Genomic DNA, 27,424 nt, shown 5'->3' with positions numbered 1-27,424 from the left:
TTTTAAGAAATGATTTAGCCTTTTGTAACCAAATATTTGTGAGCGGCCACAAACAAATTAAGCTGAAAGGTGTCACATTATTACTGGTGGTCTTTAGGCAGTTTGTTTGAGAATCTTTATACTAAGGTTATATTCTTAATCAAATGCTGCTAAAGTTAGAAAAAAGGTGATACACATACTACCATGCACCAACTAGGGTGTAACTCTTTATAAACAATACCAGTGAATGTTTCACCCCCAACTTGGTTTTAGTATTATTAATATTGTCAATAGTGTTATCTTTCTTCTGTTGATTTCTGTTTTATATTATGTATCCTTTGTACTATTATAAATCACCTTTAGTTTTGAAAAATGTATAAACTGTATTATAAAGTTGTGTTAAAGTCACTATACAGCACAAACAGATTCAGTTTTTTTTTTTAAAGCAACACTGCAGGTTATAAATAATTATGAGCTTTGGTGTGTGTGTGTGTGTGTGTGTGTGTGTGAACACTGGAGAACAGAGTTATTCATATACAGGATGTTCTGTGCAGCATGTGTAGTTCTATAATAAACTATTCTACATTTTTCAACACAATCGATACTTTTAATTGCAAAAAGGCAGAAAAGTAAAGCAAAGTTTTACTGAAGGTAATGAGAATTTGTATAATTTGGAAATTCAATAAATACCATGACTTATAATTCTTAGTTCTTTATTAAATAATCATCAAGGTAATATGTAGTAAGCAACAAAAAACTTAGAAAAAGTCTAAAGTAATGCTGGTAGGTAGGTGTAGGTGCCTAACCACAAAGCTGTGTCAGTGCCCTATCATTAGGGTACAGTGGGCAGACAGTACTTGTTATTGATACTGTATTGTGTTTTCACATCGAGACTGTGAAAAGATTTTCTATTCACCAAGTCCATTTCATCTTCCACGGCTGCAGTGATGGAATACAGCTGCAATCTAAACTTCAATATAACATACTGTATATAGAAATGATATAATAAATCATTATGGAGAGGGGAATGGCTCTGCCGCTCTCCAAACACCGTTGTCCTGTGAACAGCCCTTCTTATTGTCTCTTCATTCAATAGTCCCCCCCTCTTGTGCGCTTCTTTTTATTACTCGTCTCATTTATTGCAGTGCAGTGTCTGTTCATATCGGCCTTTGTAAATGAAGTTTTTGCAACAAAGGTTATTGAAATAAGTCGAAGGGATCCTCGAGGATAAGTGATGCCGGAGAGAGTTAATTGGGTTTTTGAATGTTGGATCTGAGTATTACCTGCTCCTGAGCAAGTTACCATGGCAATCCACCTGCGCCGTACAGTGAAACACCTTTGTTAGAAGCCACAGCTTAGCTCTCTGACCTACTAATCATGCTTCATGAGTGTGGGCTCAGAAGTAAGATTAGTAGGCCCCTTTGATGCATATAGATTGTTCAGCTCTGTGTTTAATATTTCATTAAAATTACACATAGAGCTGCATTAAAGATTCAAAGCAGAAATGTTAAATCTGCTCAGTTCATAGGAAGAAAACAAAACTCCACTTAAATGTGGGACATCATTTCATCAAATTTTACCTCTTCAGGTCGACCCAGTGCTGGAGTACCAGTGAGCAGGATGGCCCGCTTTGCGCTCTGTATTAGAGGAACCAGAATCTTAGTCCGTGCCGCGTTCCTCGATTTCAGGTAATGTGACTCATCCACCACGACCACAGCAAAACGCTGCCTGCTCAGAGCCTCCACCAGGGTGCGTGCATCTGTGGTGAGCAGGCCGTAGCCCAGCACCGTCACTTTACTGCTGCTGATGCCCCTAAAGGAACAAGAACACAAGATCAAGAACACAGCTCGACACCAGAACAAGGTGATGTCTCACAAGTTGAATTGTGCAACACAAAAGTTATGAATTGTATTTATTTGGTTATTATCATTTACTAGGACTAAAATTTTAAACTACAGATTTTTAATTAGTCTGCTTATTCTCCTCCTAACGCTAACCTGCCTACCTTTCTACCTTACTGTAAGTTGCTTTGGATAAAAGCATTTGCTAAATATAATGTACAGTGGCAAGAAAAAGTATGTGATGCAGCAGAGAAGGCCCAAATCATGATGTTACCACAACTCCAGGCGTGCAGCAATGTTCTTTTTAGTAAGCAGTGGCTTCCTTCATGGTGTCCTGCCATAGACACCCTGCTTGTTCAATGTTTTACCTTCAAATCTTTGGCTGTCTCTTGGTTGTTTCTTTTACCTTTTTAATGAGGGTTTGTTGTATTCTTAGGGTCATTTTGATTGGCTGCCCACTTCTTGGTGGAGTAGCCACAGTCCCAAAGTGTCTCCATTTGTAGATTGTTTGCCTAATCGTAGACTGGTGAATTTCTAAAGGCTTTGAAATCACTTTGGAACCCTTTCCAACTTTATGTAAATCATCAATTCTTGATCATAGAGAAAGCTCCTTTTGGCCAGGCATGGCTTACATAAGCATATTCTTCTAGTGCAGAGCAAACTCAAAGAGATTGAGTGTTTTAAGTCAGTTGAAGTAGCTCTAGTCCACACCTCCAAACTAATTTTCCTAACAAGACTCAAGATATGCTAGCACCTGACTCCAGTTAGCTTTTTTTTATTTTTATTCTAAGGGTTCACTTTAGCATTGACCACTAGCTCTATGAGGTTTTAATGGTTGTTCTCAATAAAGACATGAAATATCCGATTTTTACGCACATCATTTGATAATCAGATAATGTTTTATGATAAATTAATGCAGAAACCCATGAAATTCCAAAAAGTTCACATACTTTTTCTTGCCACTGTAAAAGTAAATACCATAGAAATTAGGATCTTTGTAAATGTGTGACAGCTAGATTTTGAGATCGTTTCAACAAGTTTATAATGACTAAGAAATTTTGTGCTTTAATCTACTGCAAATAGTCAAAGGGTTGAAAAAGCACTGCTTCGTTTGCGTGTTTTAATGATTGTGCCACATATTTTTGTTACATTAAAAGGACAAGAATGTTGATATTCTTTGTTTTGTTTTGTTTCTGTTTTTATGGTTTTATTAGTGTTACCAGCAGCAGCACCATGGTGTATTAGGGGCTGAGACAAAATAAATTGTGTGTGTTTATTGCAGTGAAGGAAGTTGTCACCCAATGTAACAGAGCAGCTTATTTATGTGTTTTAATAGTTATGTGTGCGGGACAGAGGAATACGATCTATCAGGTTTAGATGCACACAATTAATTGTTGGTTTGGTGTTTTCAAGGGATTGGTTAGTACGAGTAAGAAAAATAACACCAGACTTACAGTATTCTTTAAACTGCCTACTGTAGCTCTTACAGTAGTCACCTTTAACATTGACAAATGCATTTCAACTGTTAGAACTCAATACAAACTCAGCATCTGTTCAAATCTTCTAGCATTTATTGACTTGGCCACTGAGCCCTCGAGGTAAAGTAAACTAGACTATTTAAAGAGGGTGTGTGGGTGAAAGTTAAGGCACACAAAGAAAGACACATGCACGCGGACACCGTGCCAGGGAGAAACTAGGGCTGCAGCTTTTTCATACATCTCTGCAGTGCTTAAGAAATCCATTCCCGGGCTTTATTGCAATTTCTGTATTTTCCAGGTTATGCTCAACCCTAACACAAACACACAAATACACAGGCGCAGTCACAGATAAACAAACAAACACAGACGCGACAGTCAGCTGCATGAAACTCAATAAGAATCTCTGAGAAATCAGAAACACTTCCAGCATCTGTCAGGCTCTAATTCTTTGCCTTCGCCACACACACATTTCCAAGTTGAAATAAAACCTAAGGTGCCATTCATGTTCTACAAAAGAACATGCGAGTGAAAATACTGAGAGGAGGTGCTGCATAATTTTTTTCTCGTTTCCTCGTTCAGTCATTAACACATCCAGTTCAAGGACACGTTTTCCCCAGAAGGCTTTCACAACCTCTTTGCGCCTGATCTGTGATGCGAGGTGGGGAGTCCTCCCCCCCCACAAATATAGAAAGTTTGTTTCATTCAAAAATAAAAGCTAAGTGAACTAGGGGAAAGTTGAGAAGATTATAAAAGTATCTGTTTTCAAGGCCTACATGCTACATTAGTCCACGATGCAGAAAAACAGTGGTGAAGATGACACATTTATCTACAACATTATCTTCCCACTTCCTGTACTAAAAAATTTCAGCACTTGTTCAATATTGCAGACGTCACTTTGACATGATTTGTCTGTCAGCGCTGTCAAACATCGGCCCCTACTGGCCCATGACACTGAGGGACACTCTGAGATTAATTTATTGGCTGCTGCTTCTCTATCACGCTGTCACACTGCCTCGCTTTCACACTGTGTGGAGCGAACATGTTCATGTTTTATTATATCTCTTATGTAAATTATCATCACTTGAATATGTAGAAGCAGAAGGCTGCGAGACAGAGTCATAAAAAGAGACATTAGACACACAGCCTCTTATGAGGAACTTTCGCTTTAAATCAACTAATGGATGCATCACTTACATAATCCGAGCTAGTGCACCATCAGCATAATCCTGCGGATTATAAACTTTGTATAGATATCCTGAACGTATTTATAAAGAGATCACTTCTGCACAGGCTGCAGGTCTGAATGTCTAAATGTACAACTTAATAAATAATAAAAGGATCTTTTCAAAGTAAAGACTACTAGTCCCAGCTTCTTAAATGTGACTAGTTGTTGTTTTCTTTGTTTTTTAAAATAGTAAAATTAAATATTTATGGGACAAAACAAGGAATTTTAAGAATTCACCTTGGGCTCCAGAACAATTTATTCAGCTTTTTCACACTGTTTCTACACTGTATGGACTATAAATGAAGAACTAATTAACCAGGTTTCTACACCTTAGTAATTAATGGTTAAATTACTGATCATGTTGTCAGGCATTAGGAAAAAGTAAATAATGTAAACCTTAAACTAGTTTTGACTCAACAGTATGAAATTCTGCATAGTTCCTTCAAAGTCCATCTTCCTGGACCTTGAACTGCATTCTTGTTTATTAATAAGGCTGATTTGCAACTATTTACAATGTGAGCAATATTCAGATTATATTAGGCTCATGATTCTCTTTATCCGATGAATCCAAGTCCAATAGTCACTCTGCGTTTAGTTGTTATGTTCTCCCACCAACTGGCTTTGTAGCTGCTGAAGGCTCCACTTTGTTCAAGAGCTAGTCACTAATTTTGTCTGTTTGCCATTTAATGCTGATCAGGTAGTGTTCAGTGAGACCACAAAACTGAAACAATGAGCTTAAAAAAATCTCTAGAACTGAAACAAGAGAAAGTGTAAGGTTTAAACTATTTTATTCATGTAATGAAACAATCACTACTGCAGCTATAAAGCTGCTATAATCATTATGCTAACAATAGATTACATGATTACCTCTATTAAAGTGGTTATAGTGTTGAACTCACAGACACATATTGTTTAACTTAGTAGTTTCCTCAGTTCTACACAGCATTTCAGCTCATGTCCTTCATTTTGCTACAGCTGTTTTAATTCACTCTTATTAGCTTAATTTTCAGCAGCACCAAGAGGCACTAACAAAGTCATTGTATGCTACCTGCTCAGCAACACCCATCTCACAAAGTTAACTGCTACGTGAACACAGTGGAGCGTTTAGCAGCTATCGGAGTTGGAGGAGACCAAAACAGAGTAAAAAAGGAAGGATGCTGGATTTAATTTCATCAAGTGGTCACAAACACATCTTCAAAGGATCATTTTTCTCAATAACCAGAGCTACATGATGAACATATAACTTCATAAACAGGTAACTGCTAACACATTCATTGTGTGTAATAGCAGCAACCGCAATGTTGTATTTACAGCTGGTTTGTGCTGTCACCAAAATTATGGCGTGCCAGCAAGGGGTGAAGGTGGAGGAGGTTATGGTGGGATGACCTACATGTTGTGACTCTTGTTCTCTACCAGGTTGATGTCTCCAGGCTGTAGCTCTGGGATCCACCTCTCCAACTCCTCGATCCAGGGATATTTCAGGGACGAGGGCACCACCACCAGGAGAGGCCACTCCTGTCTGAAAGCATACGCCACGGCGATGGCCTGCACCGTCTTCCCAAGACCCATCTGGACCGACCAAATCAACACACAGAGGACGGGGAGAAAAACAAGTCAATTGTGCACCGACTCTGTGGTAAATTGCATATGACGGCCAAGCCCAAGAGTAATAAGGTCTCAGAATGATTCTTGTGTCAAAATCGATTAGACACATGGGAGTGCTACACAGGGATGACAAATTAATTTGGAAGGCATGCAGCAAAGTCTCAGGTTCATTTTTTTGGAAAATAGATTTCCTGAGCCAGCGTTGTGTGTGCTTACCTCATCTGCAATCATACATCTGTAAAAGAAAAGCAAACAGATGGGTTTAGAAATTTTACATTATAATGTGTACATACAACAGCAGCATGACGGCTTTGCTCAAGGGAACAGCAGCAGTGATTAAAAAGCCCTTTATTTGATTTCCTTGCCCCAACATCCCCATCTTATCTACGGACTCATACCAGACGCCCTCCTGTCAAAACCCAGCTTCTAAAAGCTATTTGGCCCCAGAAAATACACACACATACACTCATGAGGCTCAACACTACCTTGAGTGTTGGACAAATTTCAAGTCTGTCACCTGTAATTTATGTCTCCACTGTTACTTGGAGTTTGAAAATTGTTGTTGCTATTCAGTTTTTATGTTTCTGAAGCAGCTGTGATTCTTTGGAGAGTGTTCACTGTGGCAAACATCCATGTGAACAAAGAGCATGATATATATACAGTCTACTTACATTTAGGAGATTTATGAGTACAAAAATACAGCTTTCTTCTTCTATTATCTCTTGCAATAATAACACTTTTCTTTGGGACAATTGTGTTGAGATAGCGAGGTGCGAAAGGTTTTCAGTGCCACCAACATTTTAGATAATGAAGGAAATATGATGATATTCCCCATTGTCATCATGCAAAAGCACTTGGCTTAATATAGTATGATACCAAAGCATAATTGGGGGTTTAACAGTTTTAAAACTGAGGCTTAAACTACAAAACAAAGGTCCAGGTTTCGTGTTTTTGTTCAGGAAGAAGGAACTGTGGATCAAAAATCGAGGTCTGAAACAAACAGTGGATTTGGAGAATTGTTAGAACAAATTAAATAATGAATCAACAGGAAATGAATTGTCAATTATCTTAATAATTAATCACTTAAGGCATTAATCGCAAAAGACAATGTGCTGTGAGCATTTATTGCTGTACTGCGTCTTGTGTCATTATAAACTGAAATTGAACTGAAAATGTTGTAAAGCTGTGAAATAGTGTTGGTACAGTTACAGTAGAGTACTGTTTTACATTTGCAATTTATATTTACATTTTAATAAATGACTAATAATTTAAGAAATATTCAACAAATTTAATGATTGCTGTATCACTATTTAATTAGAAAGTAATCAAGGCTGATGATTATATTTTCACAGATTATTATAGTCTAAATCTATGTTGTTAATCCTGATTTTCTTTATAATCCACATGTTTAAGGTAGTAATTTTAGCCAGGAACTAGGATAAAAGTAGCTGCTCACCTTGGGTTGCTGTCACTGATTTAATATGTTTTAGCGACCACAGAACAGCCAACTAGTTATAAAGAACAATGAAAACACGACACAGTGCTCAGCTGAAGTTGTCCCTCTAGAAGAAGTGCAGATAGATCAACCTCTGGTTCTCTCTGCCCAGTGGGTTTGGGCCTATTGTCATGACCTTGCTTATTCATAAATGCGTCCAACATCATGTCAGAGCAAACAGTGCAACAGAGCAGCTCTGAATACCTCAGACACACTCTCTCATTATTCTTTCTCCTCCTCCTCCACCTCCTCCCCCCATCTCCGCCCCATTTCTCTCTTTCAGCTGAGGAACATGATTAATGTGCACCTTGCCACTGGTGGTTTTTCTAATTGCCAGCACACTGGCCCAGTCAGCGCATTGCACACACACACATGCACACACAGACAGGGGCCACAATGTATATATGTGTGTGTGTGTGTGTGCATTTATAGCCACAAAAAAGAAAAGACATGCAAAAAAGTAGACAATATACACACAGACTCGTGAACAAAAAGCAAAAAGAAGTCCACACTCCAATTCAAATGCATGCTAATGTACACACACACACACACACACACATATATATATATATATATATATATATAAATGTGCTTGCGCATACACCCACCCACACTCACAAACTGGGGAGGGAGTGCGACTGGGGCAGGTGCTTGCCATTTCTCAACACATTAATCATCCTCCTTTAAATAACCTGAGTGTCGTCTTGACGGTTTGAGACTGCGAGGAAGCTGCGGTGCTGTTGCCTGACGACGGCACGGTCCCCGTCGCAGCATTTTTCTAATGTTATCTCTGAAACCCACAAGCCCCAAAGTGTCAGGAAATGGGCTCTGCTACCTCCCAAGCTTGCTACGAAGATTTGATGGCTTTGACCTCTGCACAGTGATGTGTTTTGTGGCCCTGTGTATAACCCCAATCTTCCAGCACTGTTAAGGTTCTCTTCTGAGGACTGGACCTATAGTGTGCCATGGTCAGTGGAGAAAATGGTCAGAGGTTGGACGCAGCACAAAAGACTCACTTGAAGGGTGCTAGAGTGTGCCATGCTCAGACCTACAAGGATCTCTCACAGTTATGGGTTCAGAGCCCATTTTTTCTGTATACTATGAATGAACCTAAAGCACAGCAAAGTAGCCTTGAAAAGAGTTTTCAAGGGTTTTGTTCTTGCTTGGAGATGGAAGACTACTGTATCTTTCAGTAGCCTGTAGGGAAAAGTTTAAACCATAGGTCTACAGAACTACAGAACAACTTTTCACTTACATATTACAAAGAGAGGTTAAAATGTGCAATATGACGTCTATGGTTAGATTTAATACTCATGGCTTAATCGTTTTTAAAATAAAATGTATTATATTTAACCTCTGTTAGTTTTATGTCCTGCTTTTGTGTTGTTCTGTTCTTACAGAAGAGTGGCAACTCCTTTAAATATACTGTATCCATTGTCTCTTTCATTACTATGTGTGCTGCAATGCTATTCTGTGTTGTGTGAATCTGTTAGACTATCTTGACCAGGTCTCCCTTTCAAAAAAGATTTATATTTGTAGAAGCATTTACATTGATAAATAAAAAGTTAATTTAATGAAAAAAATAAATTACATTTTCACTTTGAACATTTCAAAGAAACCTGCATCAAGCAGCACTACCTGAAATTTTTTTTAAAAGTTTTATCAAATGTATTCTCTCACTTTCGTGATGTTTTTCCTTTTGTTTGATCATAAACCTTGTTCTCTTCTATCTATAACAGCAGAATGTACACAAACATCTATGGATTCACAGTTTGTTTGGCTCTGATGATGTATTTACTCTAATGATTTCAGTTCAGTTGAATTACTGGACATATTTTTTATTTTTCCACCAGCACAATTCTTCCATATAACACATAAAGTGACTCAGCAGGCTATAAAGTTTATTTATAGCCTGCTATAATACCCCGCTCCATTAAAACCCTAACAAATTTCATGCTTAATTAGGAGGAAATGGAATTTAGAGCATCTCAGAAAGTAAATACTGTAACTGAGCAATTTGAAGATGTGCTTATGTTTAAGGTGATACCAGACCTAATGGTCCATCTAATGTTTCGTGTTTTTTTATTCATAAACTGATGGATTTCACTCCTGACCTGAAGCTGATCTGACAACATTATTATTAACAATTTGATTAGCTGTAATGAAAAATCATTATACAATTAGCTTTTACAGTATGGCAACTGGTACCCAAACAAGCCTTACACTGCCTGTAACAAACTAGGGGCAAACCAGTTATTTGCTGTAGTAAGTATTATACGACTATGCAAACAATATGCAACACTGACCAGTAGCTGTCAGAGGGAAGTTTAATGACAGTGATTAAAATGGGCTTTTGTTGCTTCAACCTATCATCATAAAGTACGTCCAACAATCAGCAAACACTGCAAGTGACAGAGCTATGAAACATTAAACACCAGCTTTCATGTTGATGTGTGTACTGAATCCCCCTTCGTCTGCATTAAAGTGGAGCTTCATTGATTTTACACATGTACATCAGATTTACTAGTTGTAAAAGTACCACTCAGTAGGGGAAAGCAGACCCATAATGTCCTTTGTAGCTCAGGAGAGAGCGAAGTTTGAAGAAGCTACAGTTTTAGAGTTAGGACCGAACAGAATATTCTGACCTATCTTTCATTCATTTTGACACAATCCTCAGTAAACTGATTCCTCAGCAAGCCTTGAGCAAGGTGGAGCCACACAGATGCTATTTTTACTTACAGTTTAAACATCTTTGATTGTTTCACTTTAGATTTTTTGTTTTCTGTTAGCTGGGAAAAGATGATGTCACATAAGTCTCAGCAGCACCAATCAGGAATCATCCATCCAGCCATGCATGCATGATGTTTTATAGCTTCAGTTATGATCACTTATGTTATCAACACTGATTGTATGAGTAACTAATACACTCAGTGTGCCTTTTGCATATTTAGTCATAATTTTCATATTGCTAATAGTGCTACTTGTCTAATGTCCACTGAGTCACATTTAAAACTGGTTGTATTTCATTTGTCTTACATGGATGGACTTTCTACAGGGACTCTGGAAATAAGTTCCATTGTACCACCATTACTGTAACTCCCAAATGTGCTGCAGGGTAGCCCAATGATTTTATGTCTCCAAATAGTCTTTGTAGTTTGAAAAACACTTATGGACCAGTACAAATGTTGTGTAAATACATCAACTTGTATGTGAACAAACAAACATCTCTGGAAATGACTCTCACTGGCAGAGACAACCCAGTCTGCTTATTGATCCTCTCTTGCATCAGCAGAGCGGGCCTTATTCAATAAAAGCACGGGCCGTCACTTGCAATGATATTTTTGTACAAATCAGAGCAGGTTGGACATGTGCTGCATCATATGGCTGTATTTAAACTGCAGTCAACACCTTGATGGAAGTGTCCAAGAGCGCTTAATGGATTTACTTTTACTCCAAATTGATGTTCTTTTCAGTATCTGGTAGGCCCACTCAGTACTGCATTTTACAAATGTACTCTGGGTACATTTTAAACAGCATAATGTATACAGATGTCGGCACTCAAATGGCAAACTTCTGCCCAACTTTCCAAACAACACAATCAACCACATCTCATGGGTTTTTATTGTTGTACTGTGCCACAACTTTCCCACATTATCCCTCAGCCTCCTACACACACTGTTACAGCGGGCTGCATAAGTATTTGAATTGCAACAACATTTGATGTTCTGGTTCGCTACTCTTGATGCTCTGGATGTGAAAAGACACAATGACTATGAGATTTAAGGGAAAATACGCCCACTGATCCTCCTCCACTGTTTGATATTCAACATAAATCTGTGATGTTCACTGCATTTTAGATTCATTTGATAATGAAGGTCTCACTTTTAGTTTTTGTCTGCCAGCTGCCTCATCTAGTACTATTTCAGTTAGTGATATCCTACATTTCCCAGAACCATTACACTTATTTCTTAAAATGCAATACATCTCCAAATGCACTTGGTCTGTTCAACCTACTGTAGTTACACATATTTTTATTTCCACCATTTTTATTGTAAGTCTGTTGTGTACAATGTCATATAGTACTGGTATTGAGAATTTACATTTACATTAGTCATTTAGCAGACGCTTTTATCCAAAGCGACTTACAAGGAGGATACAGATACAATGGTAGGCAGGGTGAGCGTGAGGAGGTCTTGCCTAAGGACCCCTACGCTACACTAACCAGCCACTAGTTAGCTAGTTAGTTATTTTAAATACTGTATTAAGATATCAATAAGCTAATTAAATAGATATCAAGCATCATGCCAGAGCTCATTCTATTTTCAGAGATCTACATATAATGTCTTGTGCCACTTCTTCTTGTCTCCAGAGGAAAGTACTACCCGCGCTGCTCTTACTGTCACATTGATGCCAATTGACTGAGGTATCTGTCCACATAGTGCAGCGAGAGCCAATTGACTTCTGACCCACCCATGTAACAAAGCAGTGCCTCCCAGTGTTTTTGAATCAATATGGCCGATCCGCATCACAGCAGTGGCGCTCAGATTGGCTCCCCCTGTGCTGACCTTCCCAAGAACCCAAGCGTACATCGACTGGTCAGGGAAGAGGAAATGGCCAAGTACAGGCCTATCCCTGCAGCTAATTCTCAACACATCCAAACACTTACAGACTTTAGAAAACTCACAAACTTCTGATGGGCGTGTTTTTACTTTTTACTTCTTGAGCCATCATTATGTATTAGCACTTAACGGAAAATCACATTTTTTATTGCACCATAGAGGTGCACTGAAACTACCCACTTTAAATCTCCCTTAGGCAAAATATACACAGATTTAGATTTAGATTAGTGCTGAGTGACAGATTGGGACAGCATTTATGGATATTAAACATTTGGAGTATTTTTGTAAACAAACTTTTCTATTCATGGCATTCTAAGAAAACCTGGTATCCTCAAACCGTAATAAACATCCTAAAATGTTTGTACAGCGTACTCTTGGAATTGTTTGCCACCTTTACATTCATTCCAAGTTATACTTTCTCACCATTAGTAGGATTGTGTATTGTGTCACTAGGATGTATGCACATTATTATGCTTGCACACACATTCTCAGCTCAATACACTGTGTAGTTTTGTTGCTACAGTTTTACTCGGTGTGGTAAGACAGGTAGCCTAGGGCAGTTTGTTTTAGCTAATACTAGCAATGTTTAGATAGCTATTGCTGTATAAATTTCATTAGTTTAGTCTTAATGGCAATTCCCTATTTGTGCTACTGTAAAGGTGCATTGTACACTTTAATATTATCTTGTTATTGTAGATGGTTACCTAAGTGGCTCCTGTAGGGCAGAAGTTGAAGCGTCTCGCTTAAACACACTGCTTCTCCCTGTAATTGTTGGTTACCAATGTGTTGCTGAGTAAAGTCTCTAGAAGCTGCTTGTTTTCTTTTATGAATCGCTCAGACAATAGATGTGATTTGAAAGCATCTTCATAGCAATAAATCAATATTTACACACTTCAGAGGTGGAGTAGAATAAAAAGGCTGCAAAGTGGCACAAACCCAGAGGGGGGTTGCACTGTTCTCTAAAAGAGCCACTCAAAATGAACATCATCTACTTAAGTGTAAGTCTCCAACCAAGATGTAAGTTGACCTTTAATTTTAATGTCTTCAGAATACTGCATTTTAGTATTGATTTGATGTCAAAGATGTACATTAACAAAGACGTTGACATAAAAACTTGTTAGCCATAAATCCAATGACAATGCTGGAATATAACTAACCGTCCACCCCGTGATAAAGCAAACTCCACTCCCTCCCTCTGGAAAGGCATCAGGCGCTGCAGGAGCTTGTGAGGAAGGCCTGACAGTTGCTGTGACCATCTTGTATCACAGCAAGAGGTCCGTGGGCCATTATCATCCATTTCCATTAGTAAGTCTTCATCAGTTTCTTGGTTGTTGCTCATTCAGCCAGCTCTGATTTAGCCTGGAAAAAAAAGATTATTACAACAAAATGTACATACCAGTGTGTCCTAATGTAAGATAGGCTTAGTCTGAATTATCAGCAGCAGTTATCAGACATGTAAGAGGTTTTTTATATACTATTTTTATTACTTATTTCAGCATTTTTTATAATGTTGTTGACTGACAATCCAGTGTGGTGTACTAGCTCTGACAGGAATAGCATTATTAGATGCTGGATGAGGTAGCACAGTAGACAAAGACCATTAGTTAGCTACATGAGCAGGCAGCAACATATTTTTTATGTTGGCCCAGCAGCACCACATAATCATTACTGTGTCAAAAAGTAACTGTTTCCCATAACACTAATGTTGTACAGATAGGAAAGCACAAACAAGCTGCTGTCTAGTTATTAAAGGTTGTCATAATAGCTATTATGTTAATTATCACATAATTGGTTGCCGTTTAAAAATATAATCAGGAGCCACTCGTTCTTTAATATGAACAGTTTTCATTTACTGTAGCTTAGTGTCTGAGACACAAAGTATAATAACATGAAGCATTCATAAAGATGTCTTCTGTAATAAAAACTGAAAGAAACTATGGGTGTAACACATTATTAAAATGGAAAACGTATATTAAATCTTTCCATAGGTTTATAAACAATGTATGAGGACTTACAGAATTAGGTTAGCAGACTGAAGGCCGACAACCTCAAATATTTAGAGTTAACAGACTGAAAAAAGTAATATTACAAATGTTATGTTAGCATCTTTAGCTAGAGATAGCAAAACAAACCGGAAGTACACACACGTCTTCAAAAATAAAAGTACTGCTCTTTATTTAAAAGCGGAAATGCAGTTCAGCTCTTATCTATATGTTGAATTTGACCAGAATATGTCTCTGAAGGTGCCTAGCTGCCATATAACAGATATATACACATGCTAACGTCATAGCTCTATTTTTACGTGTGGTGTGTTTATATGTTACATATGTATTTGTTAGTCAGAGCCGATGTGGCCACAGCAGTTTCTCGGATATCAGTAACAACAGAGCCCCAGTAAAAAAAAATCACATATCATTCATTTGAAAAGGTTGTGTTAGCGAAGCTGCGTAAAAAGCGACGAGTATTATTTTTGTATGGGTCGTTTCCCTACCCGTGAGACAGAATGAACCCCCTCCATGAGATGGACTTTCTGAGACTGAGCTGAGAGACTAAAAAGTTTCGCGGCAAATTCAAGGTGCACTCGGTTTATATCACCAGGTGTCCACAGCCCGCAGTTATCAGCGGGTGTGTAAGGCGACGTCTTTAAACTCTACGATCTGATTTAATCACAATTTACACCACGGTGCAAATACTTTACAGTAGTGTTATAGCATATTGAATGCACAGACGGAATTACCGGGCAAACCCAGTGCATGCGTGGAATGAAAATCCAGCGAGGACGCGACGTGATAAATTTTCAACACCCTACGTGCTGCACGCAGGAGGTGACGCACTCTCTCCCCGTCAGCCTGCCGGACTCCGCCGCCTCGTCGTCGTCTTCACTCCGCCACAAACACTAGCTGCTTCACGCTCGGTAGAGACAACGGCCGTGCACCGATTGTAAACCAAAGCGGTAAGGCAACATAACACAATCTGCAGCATCCTGTCCAGCTCTTACTTGTTTGCCACAACACATAAAGCGGGTAGCTGCAGTCTTGTAACAGCAGCTCGTTAGCAGTAAACATCTCTCTTTTGCTAATGCGTGACAGCTCAGGGCGCCGGTGTTTGGCCGTTTTCTGGCGTTAGCAAGCCTCAGTGCCAGGTAATAATCGCTAGCTTAGCCCCGACACGATCCAGCGCAGATGTAGCTCATAATGTTGTGCTGCCTTTTGGCTAAAGTAACGTTGTACACCTCGCAATGAAACCCTGTGCCTAAAATATAAGCGAACATACTTTAATTCGGCGTTCATCCGAAAGAACTAAACAACAGCTATTGAATAACACAGTTTAATTTAATAACTTTTAGGCCTGCTTCGACTACCAGCTAGTTATATATGCGGCAACGAACAATGTGTACTGAACTGCTTGTTAGCAATTTCAATTAACTGAGCTTTAAATCAGTTGTTGCTCTGCATAGTCGGATGTCTTACCGTTTCGTTATCTAATTGACAGAAATGTTAGATCGGCTCCGTGTTTCGTACGTACGCCGCAGGATGCGTTAAATTGCCAAATTTGTAATGGAGTCTGGTGTGACGGGCTCGCTGTGGAATAGGGAGCGAAAACTCGGACTAGCACTCAAGTTATATTCATCTAAATGATTAATCACGACAAATGATTGATTATCCACACTCTGTCTGTATCATGGTCTCTCTGTGCTAGATAAATAACTGTCAATGTGATATCGTATTTGTTAAAGAGTCCATAGAAAGGCAACTCGAAGGTAATTAATCAAGCCTATTAATTTATGACATGTAACCATGAGCAATTAGTTCAAAGGTGTCAGATCTACTAACGCCAGTAATCCTGTGGATGTCTACAAAATAACTGCAAATATACATTAAATATAATCACTCATGCAGTGTAGCTTTGAAATGAAAAACTCATATAGAGTGGTATAGTACAACATTTTCCTCTTCTCGGTAAATGTATAAATTATATGACTAGTTAAACTTGACTTGAACTGCATTTATCATCTAGCTAAAGGCCTTTGAATCAGAACAAATTTTTAATGCTGTTTTAATAAGTAATCTGTGTCCATGATCATTCTGAGGCGACTCTGAGCATCATAGACTTGATAGAGATGGAAGTGAAAGCTTGCAAGTTATCTCCACTGAGGCTGAGCATCGTGATAGTGTCATTTTCATGAAGATACTAGCACAGCCAGCAGGGTGCTGTTTTTGAGTGTGGAGATGACAGAAATGGAAACTGTACTCCGTATTAGTGGTGTGTGTGTTGAATTATGATCACAATTATTATTTGTCTAACATCAGTCTAGAGGTCCTCAGTCTGATTGGACCCATGTTAGAGGAATACATTTTAGCTTTTACCTGCAGTGTGAGGTATAGTGTATTAGGAAGTGGTAGTTACAGCATCGAATCATTGCTCAAATGCTCTCTTATGATCGTCTGTACTCTGTAGCACACCCCTCCAAGGCTTAAAATAAATGCTAATAATTGTTTTCCCAAACAGTTTCACCCACGGCTGTTCGGGCCACTGCAGCCGCTACACTGTTGACCATTCATTACGCAGGTTAGGGCATATTTGGAGCTGATGACATTATCAGATATTGAGGTTGAGGATGTTGTGTAATAGCTTTCACCAAAGATGTGGCCCGATGACTAAATTATTCATCGTCTTCCACGGGGGGAAAATCTCTTTCCTATAATATTTGGTGTGGGCCATTCAATTATTCATCCCTCTATCCATAAATTGTTTGTTCAATTGGTGACCTTTTCATGGGATTAAGGAAGCACAATAATAAATTCTTCAGAGACCTGGCATAACGAATGGTACAATTATGAGGCAGGATTGGATTGGATCGGTTGTCGCAGCCTGGTGTTGGTTGCTAAGTGACAGCAGGAACTTTTCCACCCACTGTGTTTGCTGTTAAAGTCTGAGTGACTGAAAGGACAAAAACAATCACATTATGGCAGTCTAGACTCCGGCTCCACACACAGGACCTGTTTGTGACTTCCTATGTCTTTGACAGCTTGTCAGTCACTTACTGATGAAAGCGCTTCATCAAGTAGATTCTATTCAGAGCTCAAAGCATGATTTCTCCTCTGCATGTTCAAAGTGGACAGAACACTTGATCTTTAGTGAAATAAACAAGCAAAGTGAGTACTGCAAAGGCGATGATCCCTTATTGTTTTTCCTTTTAAATCCTTTAAAGTCATGAAAGGCATATTTAGATGAAAGGGAGGAGGTTAAGGGTGTGGTGTTTTCATGCACAAGCAGCTGCTCTCTTTCTTTATGCGTGCATGCTTGTGTTTTTAAGATCTGCTCCACCAATAAGATTATCTCAGATTTGCCTAAAGCTAAATGTTTTATTGCAGTATTTCACTTTTCTGTGTCAGTAATGGGTGGTATTTCAGGTGGCGGCTCTCTCTGTGAGGCTGTGGGATTAGCCGTAGCCTTGTCTTCTTGTGTGAAAAGCAGGGTGCCAGCTTTAATGGGAAGGTAGCCCAGTGAACAGCTCGGCCTCTCAGCGGCCAGCGCCTCCCCATCGACTCTCCACCTGGTATATGAGCACCTAGCTGGCCACAGACATGTCGCTCCTATCCCCTGTCCTCTCCTCCTCCCTGTTTGTTGTCTTTCTTTCTCCTTCGCTTTCTTTTTTGCCTCCCGTGTGCCTTTCTTTGCCTTTTTCTCCCTTACTACCTCCCACCCTCCTGCTTTCTCAGCTTCCTCTCCTCTTCCTCTTGTTCTCCTTCTATCCATCCTATGTCCCTGACTGCCCTTTCCTCCTCCTCCTCCTCCTCCTCCCACCCCTGCCTCCATCCTAAAGCAGAGTAGCTAATGAAGAGCCCCATTTAGCTGGTGACTTTGGTTCAGTCAGCGCTCTGTAGCACCGGCTGGCTTCGGCTGCTGTGACTGGCTGTGGAGGCTCTGACATCATACAGGGGCCAGCTGTTGATTTGGCGCTGTCTCCAAGGCTGGCTGGCTTGATGGGTTGTGGCAGGTAGACTTGTGCTCGCACAGCACTCTCCCTCCCTCCAACCCTCTCTTCCTCTCTCTCTCTTTTTCTATCTCTCCCTCTCTCTCCCTTTTTGTGACACCCACTCTCCCTCACCATCTCCCTTTACACTACCCTCTCCCTGTCTTACACTCACTCAGTCGAGTGAGCGTACAGGAGGCAGCAGGCAGCTGCTGAGGAGTGAGCTGTGGGGCGACTCCAGCTTCCTCTCCAGCAAATTGTGCCTCCTGTACAATGGAAACTAAACGGGCGAGTAGCAGTAGGAATGGAGGGCAGAGCTGCCGGGCAGGTAGGTCCAGCAGCTTCAAGCCACTTTGTTAGTGAGCAACCATTGATCTCTGATTTCCTGCTATTTTCTTGCAGTTTAATTTCTTCTTCTTCTCTTAAACAATTTCTTTGTCATGTACCTTTTTTTTTTTTAAAGCAGTTTTTAAATATTACTTGTATTATTTATGTGAGAGCATGTTCTGTACTAAAAATCAACAAGAGAAGATCTCTTCAGCATCAGCTTGTGTGTTTCTTTTTCAGCAAGTGTGCCGTCTTCTTCTTTGGCTTGTTAAACTAAGCGCAACATGAGATTTGGTGTGCTGTCAGCGCTGTCTTACTCTGTGAGCTGAACCAGAGCTTTTGAAATTTCCTCACCAGTTTGCTACAGTAGTGCAGCTTCTGCGTTTCATTATGAGGATAATTAACCACGATCAGCCAATAAGAGGCTTTGCTCTGCATTGTTTCCCAGCCAAGCTCATCCTCTTGTCTCCCGTGTTTGTTCTGCAGGTGTTGTCTGTAAATGGGCTTTTAATGACTCTGGCTGACTTTTTGAGTTATTCCTCTCTCATAAGGCTCCATAGACTAAAACTGCTAGACTTGCATGTTACTTTTCTGTATTTGTTTCTCTGTAATTGCCTAGATTGATATTCCCTGGAAGCCCTCCTATGGGATAGGTAATGGATTACCTACATGCTCTGCTGTGGATTTAATTTATTAATGCTGGCTGGCTGCGCCTCTGTTGCACTGCATCACGCTCAGTCTTATGCGACCTCGAGGCAGAGCGAGCAGCACAATTAAGGGCTAATTCGTGCCTGTTTATGTTTTATTTTCTGTTAATTCAGTCTGAGCTATTACAGGCAGTTCCTTAAACTGACACTGCCTCAGTCGCCCTGAAATTGAAGCAAGCAGTGTATGAAAGTGATATCATTTCATAGGCTTACACTAATCGTTTTCTGTTCCAATTATATAGCTCCCCTGTCAGTGCTTTTCTTGCTTTGCAATTAGCAGAAATGACTAGAAAATAGGAGATTAGTTACTCAGTTTAGCAAAATACTGAAATCAATTTTATTGCAGCACCATGAGTATGAGCCAGCATTAGTAACCTAATTAACTGTTTATTTGATCCCTGATTTTTATTAGCCAGGGTGCATGTCCTTTGCACTCTGCAGAAGCTGAATTATTATAAATCTGACTCATTGTTGGTTTGTTTGGAAATCGGCAAACTGTATATATACGAAATGTTTGACTGCATTTGTTGTTTCCTGTGGTTTAAATTTGCCAAAAATGATCAGAAAAAAATGTAGCCCACAGACATGCCATTACCTCTGGGTTTGAGTCTGTGCTTTCGTCTCACAATGCCTCACTGAATAGAGCTCTGTTTAGTATTCCACATCTCTACACACAATATCCCAGCTGTTTGGCACCGCTCAAATCGTTGTCCTTTTTTATGTGACACTTACAAAAGCTCATCGGTCGCAATAAAGCATGATTTATATTTTAACATCTAATCTGAGACTGCGTGCACGGGAGATGCTGCTACTTTGTGTTTTTTACTCATGCGTATAGAAATCAAATTAGCAGATTTTCTTTGTGATCTCCCAGAAGGTTGTGAAGTAGATGGCTTGTTCTTTTTCACCCCGTGTTTGACTCAACTCCTCGTTCTTTGCTGAGAATAGAGTCGGGGGTAGAGCAGCAGATAGATGGAGGGATTGAGGGTCCTTCACCTCCAGTTGAGCTGCCTATAGCTTAGACACAAGCCCTGATCCACGCAGAGCTGTGCAGAACAGCAGAGGTGTGGGAGGGAAAGGTCAGCCTTTGTGAGAGAAAGGCAGGTGGTTTGTGTGTGCGGGCGTGCTTGTGTGAAGGGGAAAGAAAATAAGTACACTGGAGTGTGCTTGCTCGTCTCTTCCTGTGTGTGCACGCCATCACCAGCAGGCTCTTATGCGCTTCACAGTGATTGAGAAATTTCTCATTAGCTTGCCATCGAACATAATTGTCCATGAGAGTAGTCCGTTATGAGCACAGTGTATGATTAACTGTGCTCAGCTGACGGCCACCCTTATCACCCCCACTGTGTATTTTTCAAGAATTAATTTCCATCAAAAATATATGGATAGGATATTCAGCGGAGGCTGGATAATTTTTATTGATATTTGTCATTTTTATTTCCATGTCATTGATATTCATATTCTAATCTAATATTATATTCATCTAATTTAGCATATATGTGATTTTAATACATTCATGAATTTGTGTTGCAGCTGTGTGCAGAAGGCCAGGTTTGATGTGTGTGAGACTGCTGACATGCCGTTGGGCATGGCAATAAAGGTGGTGTGACACTGAACGATGCCTAAGGGAGTCTCGTTAAGGTTGCTGTGCTCTGCGGCGACTGTAATGCCAGTGAACCACTCCCTGTCAGCTACAGCACAATACTGGAAGACGCACAGGCAGGAGGAGCGTCTCTTCAAGTTCACTGCTGCTTTCATGCGTGTGCGTGTGCACGTGCGTATACGCATGGGTTGCGGTGTTAGATTTTGTTAGAAGCTGTTTAGCACCGTCAGTGACGTTTGTGTGTCTCTGTCTGTCAAGACATTTTTGGGTGTGCATTGTTTGCACCATTAGCATTCATAGGGCTGTCTTCACCATACTGCACACACACTGGCTCGGTGTGAAGTCCTGAAGCCAGTCGGCTTAGTCGAGTCTGCACTGTCCGCTCAGCAGCTCTGGTTATAAAACCTGGAGCGCCCATGGCCAGACTCAGCCGCACCGCTGTCAGAGCAACTTTTACACTCTGTGTGTGTGTGATAGCTGCAGGAGCAGCACTGAATTACAGAGCAGGCTCCACATTTTTCCATTTCAAACATTTAGCTGGCACTCCTATTTGCAGCAGCTTTAAATGGCACCACTACTGCCTTCAGCTAAGAGGAAAGAGAGGAAATCTACAGCCACAGCACCAAGATGATCCTTCTGTCACACATGAACAACCGTGTAAAAGTGCTGGGTGCATTTAGAAAGCGATGAGCGGAAAAGAAGAGCGGAAGATAAGAGCTTCTTGGAACAGGAGGAAAAAGATGGGTGATTCTGTCTTAGGATGGGCAGCTTAAAGTAATAGATTACCTGGATAAAAGTTAATCATGTAAATGATGTCAGCATTCATGGTTGGAGTCTACCTTGGGCATAACTTGTGGTTTTGCCAATGCCAAGGAGAAATGCTACAGGCCGGGACAGTTTTCTCACAGATTTGCTAAAATGATCATTTTAAAGCTTGATGGATTAAATTTCCCATTTACTTACAGTCATTGTTCTCTTTAATTACAGTTTCTGTGTATGATATCAAATTTCTACAAGCATGTCGATGAGTTTGAACAAAACCAGTGCACCAAATGGTGACTGCTCCATGGCGCATTTTTCCCGCCCGTCATCCTCTCCATCTGCGGCTCTGGCTGCAGGCAGAAGTGTCATGAGAAGCAAGATTATAAAGTGAGCAGGGATTTCACTTGACCTTTTTGGCTGGCACGGGGGTTGTACTAAGACCACATTAGGAGCAGCAGCCAGGCCCTGGCACAGTTGGGTGCCAGAGTCGGCGTGGCACCTCGCCTGCTCACTGAGACGGAGATTGAAGGGGGGAAAAGGCACAGGGACAAACGGGGAGACAATGAGAAGCCTGGACATGGGTCAGTTACGTATGTTGCTGTAAGAGTTGTTTATCAGCAAGTAATTAAGTTAATTTCTATTTCTTAATCAAAACTGCTAAACATTCATTCATCTGTTGTGAAGGTGTTTAATTTTAAGTAGTTTATTTGCTTTTGTCACTTATGAGTGCTTTTCACTGATATTTTATAGTTTAACCAATTAATGGATTAATGGAGTAAACAATCAAGAGGATCAATCAGTAATAATAATTGTTAGCTGTTGTTTATTAGCCTCATTTGACAAAATACGTCGAACTGTAGCCAGTAAAGACAAACGATAAAGTCACTTTTTCCACAACAGAGAGAAGAAATGCAGCTAATTAAGCCAGAAATTTGAATGAAATGTCAAGTAAGGTGCACAGAAAAATACAGATTTAGTAATAAAGGTGTCACTTTTACTATACCACTTTCTCCAATATTGTCAGTATTTTGCAGTCCTGTTGATGTTGGCATTTTCAGATGTGTGTACTCCCCAACTACTGTCACCCTGTAGTTCAGCTGGAAAGGAATTTGCTGGAAAATACAATTTGTATGCTGGCATATTTGAAATTTACGTGCCACCAAATGGCAGAGGATTTTCAGTTGAGAAATGCTATCTTCCCTGCTGCTTTCTGAATTCCTAATGCTTGGTTTTTACGAGGTTGGCAGGGGTGCCTTCTCCTATTGCTTCCACCGCACTCCCATCTTTGTGCTCATCCATTATTTATTGTGCACAGGCACGCATAAACCCAGAAATACACACTAACCACACTTACATTTTGCTCTGACACACAAATATTTCAGAGTTGCTGACATCCTGACTGCTGTCAGTCGGTGTGACCTCAAACCCCTGACCTCTCTCACCTTTAACGCCACAGTGCTAACTCTGTGCCTCTTTGGTTGGCAGGTCAGCAGGGGTCATGAGGGTGTCGGAGGCCCCAGTTGCTGTTCAGAGCAGCTGAAGCAGACATGGGCAAAGACCTCTCAGATGGCATCGGTAGGTTCGGCCTCATCGACTTCACCAGCCACATCCTCCTACACCACAACCACCACTGGCTATCTAAAAAGTACGTCTCCTGTTTATTTCAGTTTGAATAGTCAGTCAGGGAATATGATAAATACTCAATTAAAAAAGTAAAGTGTGTTTGTTTCCATTACTGTTATGTCAGTATTAACAGCTGTTGGCGCCACTACTCATGTTCAGTGGAATGGAAATGCAGCATTTACTTATGATGCAGAAATTAATCTGTAGAGTTTATAAAGTTTGATATGTCACAGTTGTTTTTGTTTCTTCAGTGGAAGAGAAGAAAGTCACTTGTTTGACTTGCATCATAATTTATTGATGAAGTCTGCTTCCTTTGCACTTCATCAGTATACCTCAGACTAGGAAATGTGTATACGAGCAGATGGATGACAGTGTATATATTAAAAAGATGGGCAGCACTAACAAAGTAAAAAAACAAACAAAAAAAAACCACTAATCATCACAATATTATTTCTAAAGCTCTGAGAAAGTTCCTAATTGCACAGTAAGAACATCTCACACTGACATATTTTAATGGAATTTAACTTTAATTATTTATTTGTAAGTACACTGACTGCAATGTAAATATGAAATGTTTGCCATGATACATTACAATATCATAAACCGTAATCATAGGTGATAATATAGAAGTGAATATACATTATTTTATCAGTTGACTCTTACATTTAGGTACACAGAGAAATTTTGTTTTTTCAGCAGGTTTTTATTGCTCGCCGAGTTTCTACACATACATATATATTTTCTTGTACCTAATTCTAATACTGCACATAAACACCTGAAATTACATAATATATATTTACTATTATTCATCATGGTCTGTATTAACCAATACCTACACAAACATTTTCACTAATTTCTCTACATACATGAGACAATCTGAGTGCCCATTCACATATAAAATATATTCTCAAACCTATATATTACTTATATAATATCTTAAACTTATATTAAATATGATGCTTAATTACAATTTATCTCTCTTATACATGTGAAATCCTCTCTCATACTACTAGAAAAGCTCACATATAATATTAAAACACTGATGTTGTTTCATTTTTATATTTCATAGGATTCTTAATCCAGTATAATGTAAGCAGTATGGTAGCAGTGTATGTTTGAGTATTACAGTAGTGTATAAATGAGTGATTTCCCTTTAAACTGAAGGTTTTCAAAAGACTATTGTAGTCCCAGATCATGACATAGTTGATCATGACATGTTTAAGAGTAGATGGTACAGTACGGCTCTCATATTGTAGAGTAATTATGAATCTGGGTACAATGGCAGCTATTTGCTTTCATTAGTATATGCTATAGTGCTCTACTGTATTAGAAGGGAAACCTTAAATCTGCAGTGAAGTCAGTATTTTAAAAGTATGGGAGGAAGGGAAAAATATGTTGACGTCCATTTAAAGTCTCACTCATAAGAGACCAATTTGCTGCTCCCTAAATTCCCAGATGTTTCCTTAATGTAACACTAAGGATCAAATGATGAGCCATATTACTTATGCAGTCAAAACATCAGGGATTCTAAACAGGCATACGGTGCAATTACCTCAGCCATGAGAGATGAGACAGTGAAATTCAAATGCCATCAAAGTCTGAAGACAAATTTAGTCCAACACTCTAGTCCCATGATAAAATGTGTTTGGAAGAATGAATGATTCGGTGAGGGACAAAATAGCTATCCATCACAAGCCCAGCTCTTGAAAATATCTGTCCAATATTGCAAATCTTCAACAGAGCTCTCAAGAGACTTCACTCATCAAAATGTCAGCAACAGACACTAAAAATTCAAAGGCGTGCACATCACTCTGGAGTATTAAGCTGTTTTCCTTCAGAATGTAAAAATAATGTAAAGCAGCAGCTGGGGTTGCTTTTGTCAAACGTCTGACAGGTCGTTGAAATTCAACATCTGACTCTCCAGTGCCCAGCTAAATTTTAGCTAACCTCTTAGCTTCACACAGCATTGGGTTAGAGGTACATTTGCCAGGCAGAGGAACTCAGGAGAGCCGCAGACCTCACTAGAAACCAATTACTCTGACATAGAGGAATTGGATGCCACCCTTTAAAGAGAGCAGCTCCTGCTCGCTGTCTCAGCTCTTTTGGGATGGAGATAAACAATCAAGTCTCAGCCAGCAGCTTTGCTGCTCAGTGATCAGATAGGATAATGGCCCTGATCACTGCCGGGCAAATAGGTTGAGGTCCTGCTGATTGGTGAAGACTGGAACACACGCTGCCAGTCACGTACACAGTAAAGCCTTGAAAACGTGCTGTCATGTGTGGATCTCTTTTTGATGTGCAAAGTGAATTTGATGAGCCCTTTTCTAATTAACCTATTAATCATAGCTCTCATGTACCAGATGTCTGCGCTCCCCTCTTGTGTGCGTGTTTCACTGCATGGGGCCCGAATGCGTAATTAGGGCATATCAGCAGGATGAACTCGCACCATGACTTCAACATAGGGAGGTCATGGCATTACACAGATATTTCCTGGAGTGGACCATAGGTGCAAAGCAACTAATGTTCCAGAATTGGCTTCTTGTGAAGCCGAATGTGAAGTTCCTTTATTTTCAAAATGATGCTTTTTATTGCAACAAGCTGACATCAACTACAAATGTCACAGTGTTTTTGCAGCTAACCAAAAGAGATAATAGTTGATATAACCTTTATGGTTCAGTTAGATACTTTGGCTTTGGGACAAGTAAAAACCCAATTTAATAATATGCCTTTATAGGAATTTAAATAACTTAGGCTAATTCACATTTTAGCTCATAATGAATTGCATTTTTAACAAATTAAGTATAGTACTAAAGGGAAAACCTTGTCCTGTTTTAAGTCAGTCTTTCTATTTACGTCATCAATTTTTTTTTTCTTTTGGCCTGGGTAGAGGCGGACCCTAATCTAAATCTGTTTGATCTCATGGGAGCAAACTGACAGGCTGCTTCTTGTGCAGTCATGTCCATTGTCTCTTGCTGAACAGCTGCAAAGCTGAGAAACAACACCGACAGAATGACTGATGACCACAGACTGTGAACCTCTACTTTTTTTTTCCTGTTTGCGTCTACACAGACCTTCCTCATGACAAACATTTTTTGGTGTAACTGATAGCAATAATATTTTTCTGAACTCCTTTTAGATATTGAACCTTTATTAATGTTACCACCCGTAACGCCTGTGTTTTTCCTGCCATAGCAACCCAAAATTTTCAACAAGAAAACTAAGGATCAAATGATAATCTGAAAATGCTTGTTAAGCTTTTCTGTGGGAAATTTGCATCTTTACCCATGGGGTGAATCATGGTTATTACTCCTGCAGTAAAATGCATTTCTCTTTTAATATAATACCCATAAGACAAACAGAAACTAAGTGAGCAGTCATTTCACTGCACATTTCAAACAAGATGTGGACAATACCACGGATGAAGAGCAGGTGTTTTGCTGCAGGCCTGATTTAATGATCCAGTGTGAACACGTAAGTTTTTTTTGAAAATCATTATTATGATGATAATATATATGTATATACTTTATATATGGCTAACAATAGCTGACATATTAAGTTTATTTACTGTTTATACTTTAATTTACCTGGACGTCATAGTACATTTTATCTTTCTCACAGTCTGTGGGAGGAGGAGGAGGAGGGGGATGAAGATGATGGACGTTACCACTACAACCACTAAGCACACCCTGAAATCTGTGTTTTCATCCTTTACTGTACACTGGCACAAAGATGTTTAATGCCTTGGTCTTTGTCTCATGCCTTTTAACAAGTTGTTAAATCACAAAATGATTGTTATGATTATGTCATTTCTCAAATAATAAAGCTGCTCCAGTCAGTGGAAAAAGTATATCGTTATGGTGTTAATTTACACATTCATGCCATTTTGTAAGCTCCTTGGAAAGGGAACAGAAAGCGAGCAAATACAAATTAGTGAATAAACACTTCTTAATAAAACTAATAAAAGAAAAAGGAAAAACAACGCAGTTTTAAGAATCCAGGAATGTTATAGTCATCATTGCTGTTCACTTCAGTTTCATCTTTTTTTTCTTTTTTTTTAATCCATAAATGTGACCAGTAAATATATAGACTTCAAACTTATCTTTTGGCAATATTATTACTTAATGGGTGCTCTATTGTATTTACTAATTTATCTGTGAAATGCTAAAACGTTTAATGAGCTACC

General features: G+C 39.5%; 2 protein-coding genes across 8 annotated transcripts in view; one reads left to right on the top strand and one right to left on the bottom strand.

The window, feature by feature from the left end:
* Nucleotides 1-14,858, bottom strand: part of zranb3 (zinc finger, RAN-binding domain containing 3) — a 72,687-nt gene extending 57,829 nt beyond the window's left edge. The window contains exons 1-5 of the mRNA XM_026362472.1: nucleotides 14,734-14,858; nucleotides 13,400-13,601; nucleotides 6,345-6,363; nucleotides 5,914-6,092; nucleotides 1,560-1,791 (exon numbers count right to left, since the gene is read on the bottom strand). Coding sequence (XP_026218257.1) covers nucleotides 1,560-1,791; nucleotides 5,914-6,092; nucleotides 6,345-6,363; nucleotides 13,400-13,581 — 612 coding nt within the window. The 5' untranslated portion in view covers nucleotides 13,582-13,601; nucleotides 14,734-14,858. The remainder of the gene's footprint in view (nucleotides 1-1,559; nucleotides 1,792-5,913; nucleotides 6,093-6,344; nucleotides 6,364-13,399; nucleotides 13,602-14,733) is intronic.
* Nucleotides 14,859-15,052: 194 nt separating this feature from the next.
* Nucleotides 15,053-27,424, top strand: part of LOC113163671 (R3H domain-containing protein 1-like) — a 43,013-nt gene continuing 30,641 nt past the window's right edge. For 6 of the 7 annotated variants that reach the window (XR_003298926.1, XM_026362476.1, XM_026362477.1 and 3 more), the window contains exons 1-2: nucleotides 15,053-15,195; nucleotides 23,104-23,263. The gene's annotated coding sequence lies outside the window, so the exon portion shown is untranslated. Of the gene's footprint in view, nucleotides 15,196-18,411; nucleotides 18,548-23,103; nucleotides 23,264-27,424 lie in introns of those variants that run through there. The other variant, XM_026362474.1, reaches the window with a different exon arrangement.

Source organism: Anabas testudineus, chromosome 2 (assembly GCF_900324465.2).
Source record: "Anabas testudineus chromosome 2, fAnaTes1.2, whole genome shotgun sequence".
In the NCBI taxonomy this organism is placed as follows: domain Eukaryota; kingdom Metazoa; phylum Chordata; class Actinopteri; order Anabantiformes; family Anabantidae; genus Anabas; species Anabas testudineus.
This window is presented reverse-complemented; position numbering and strand designations above follow the sequence as displayed.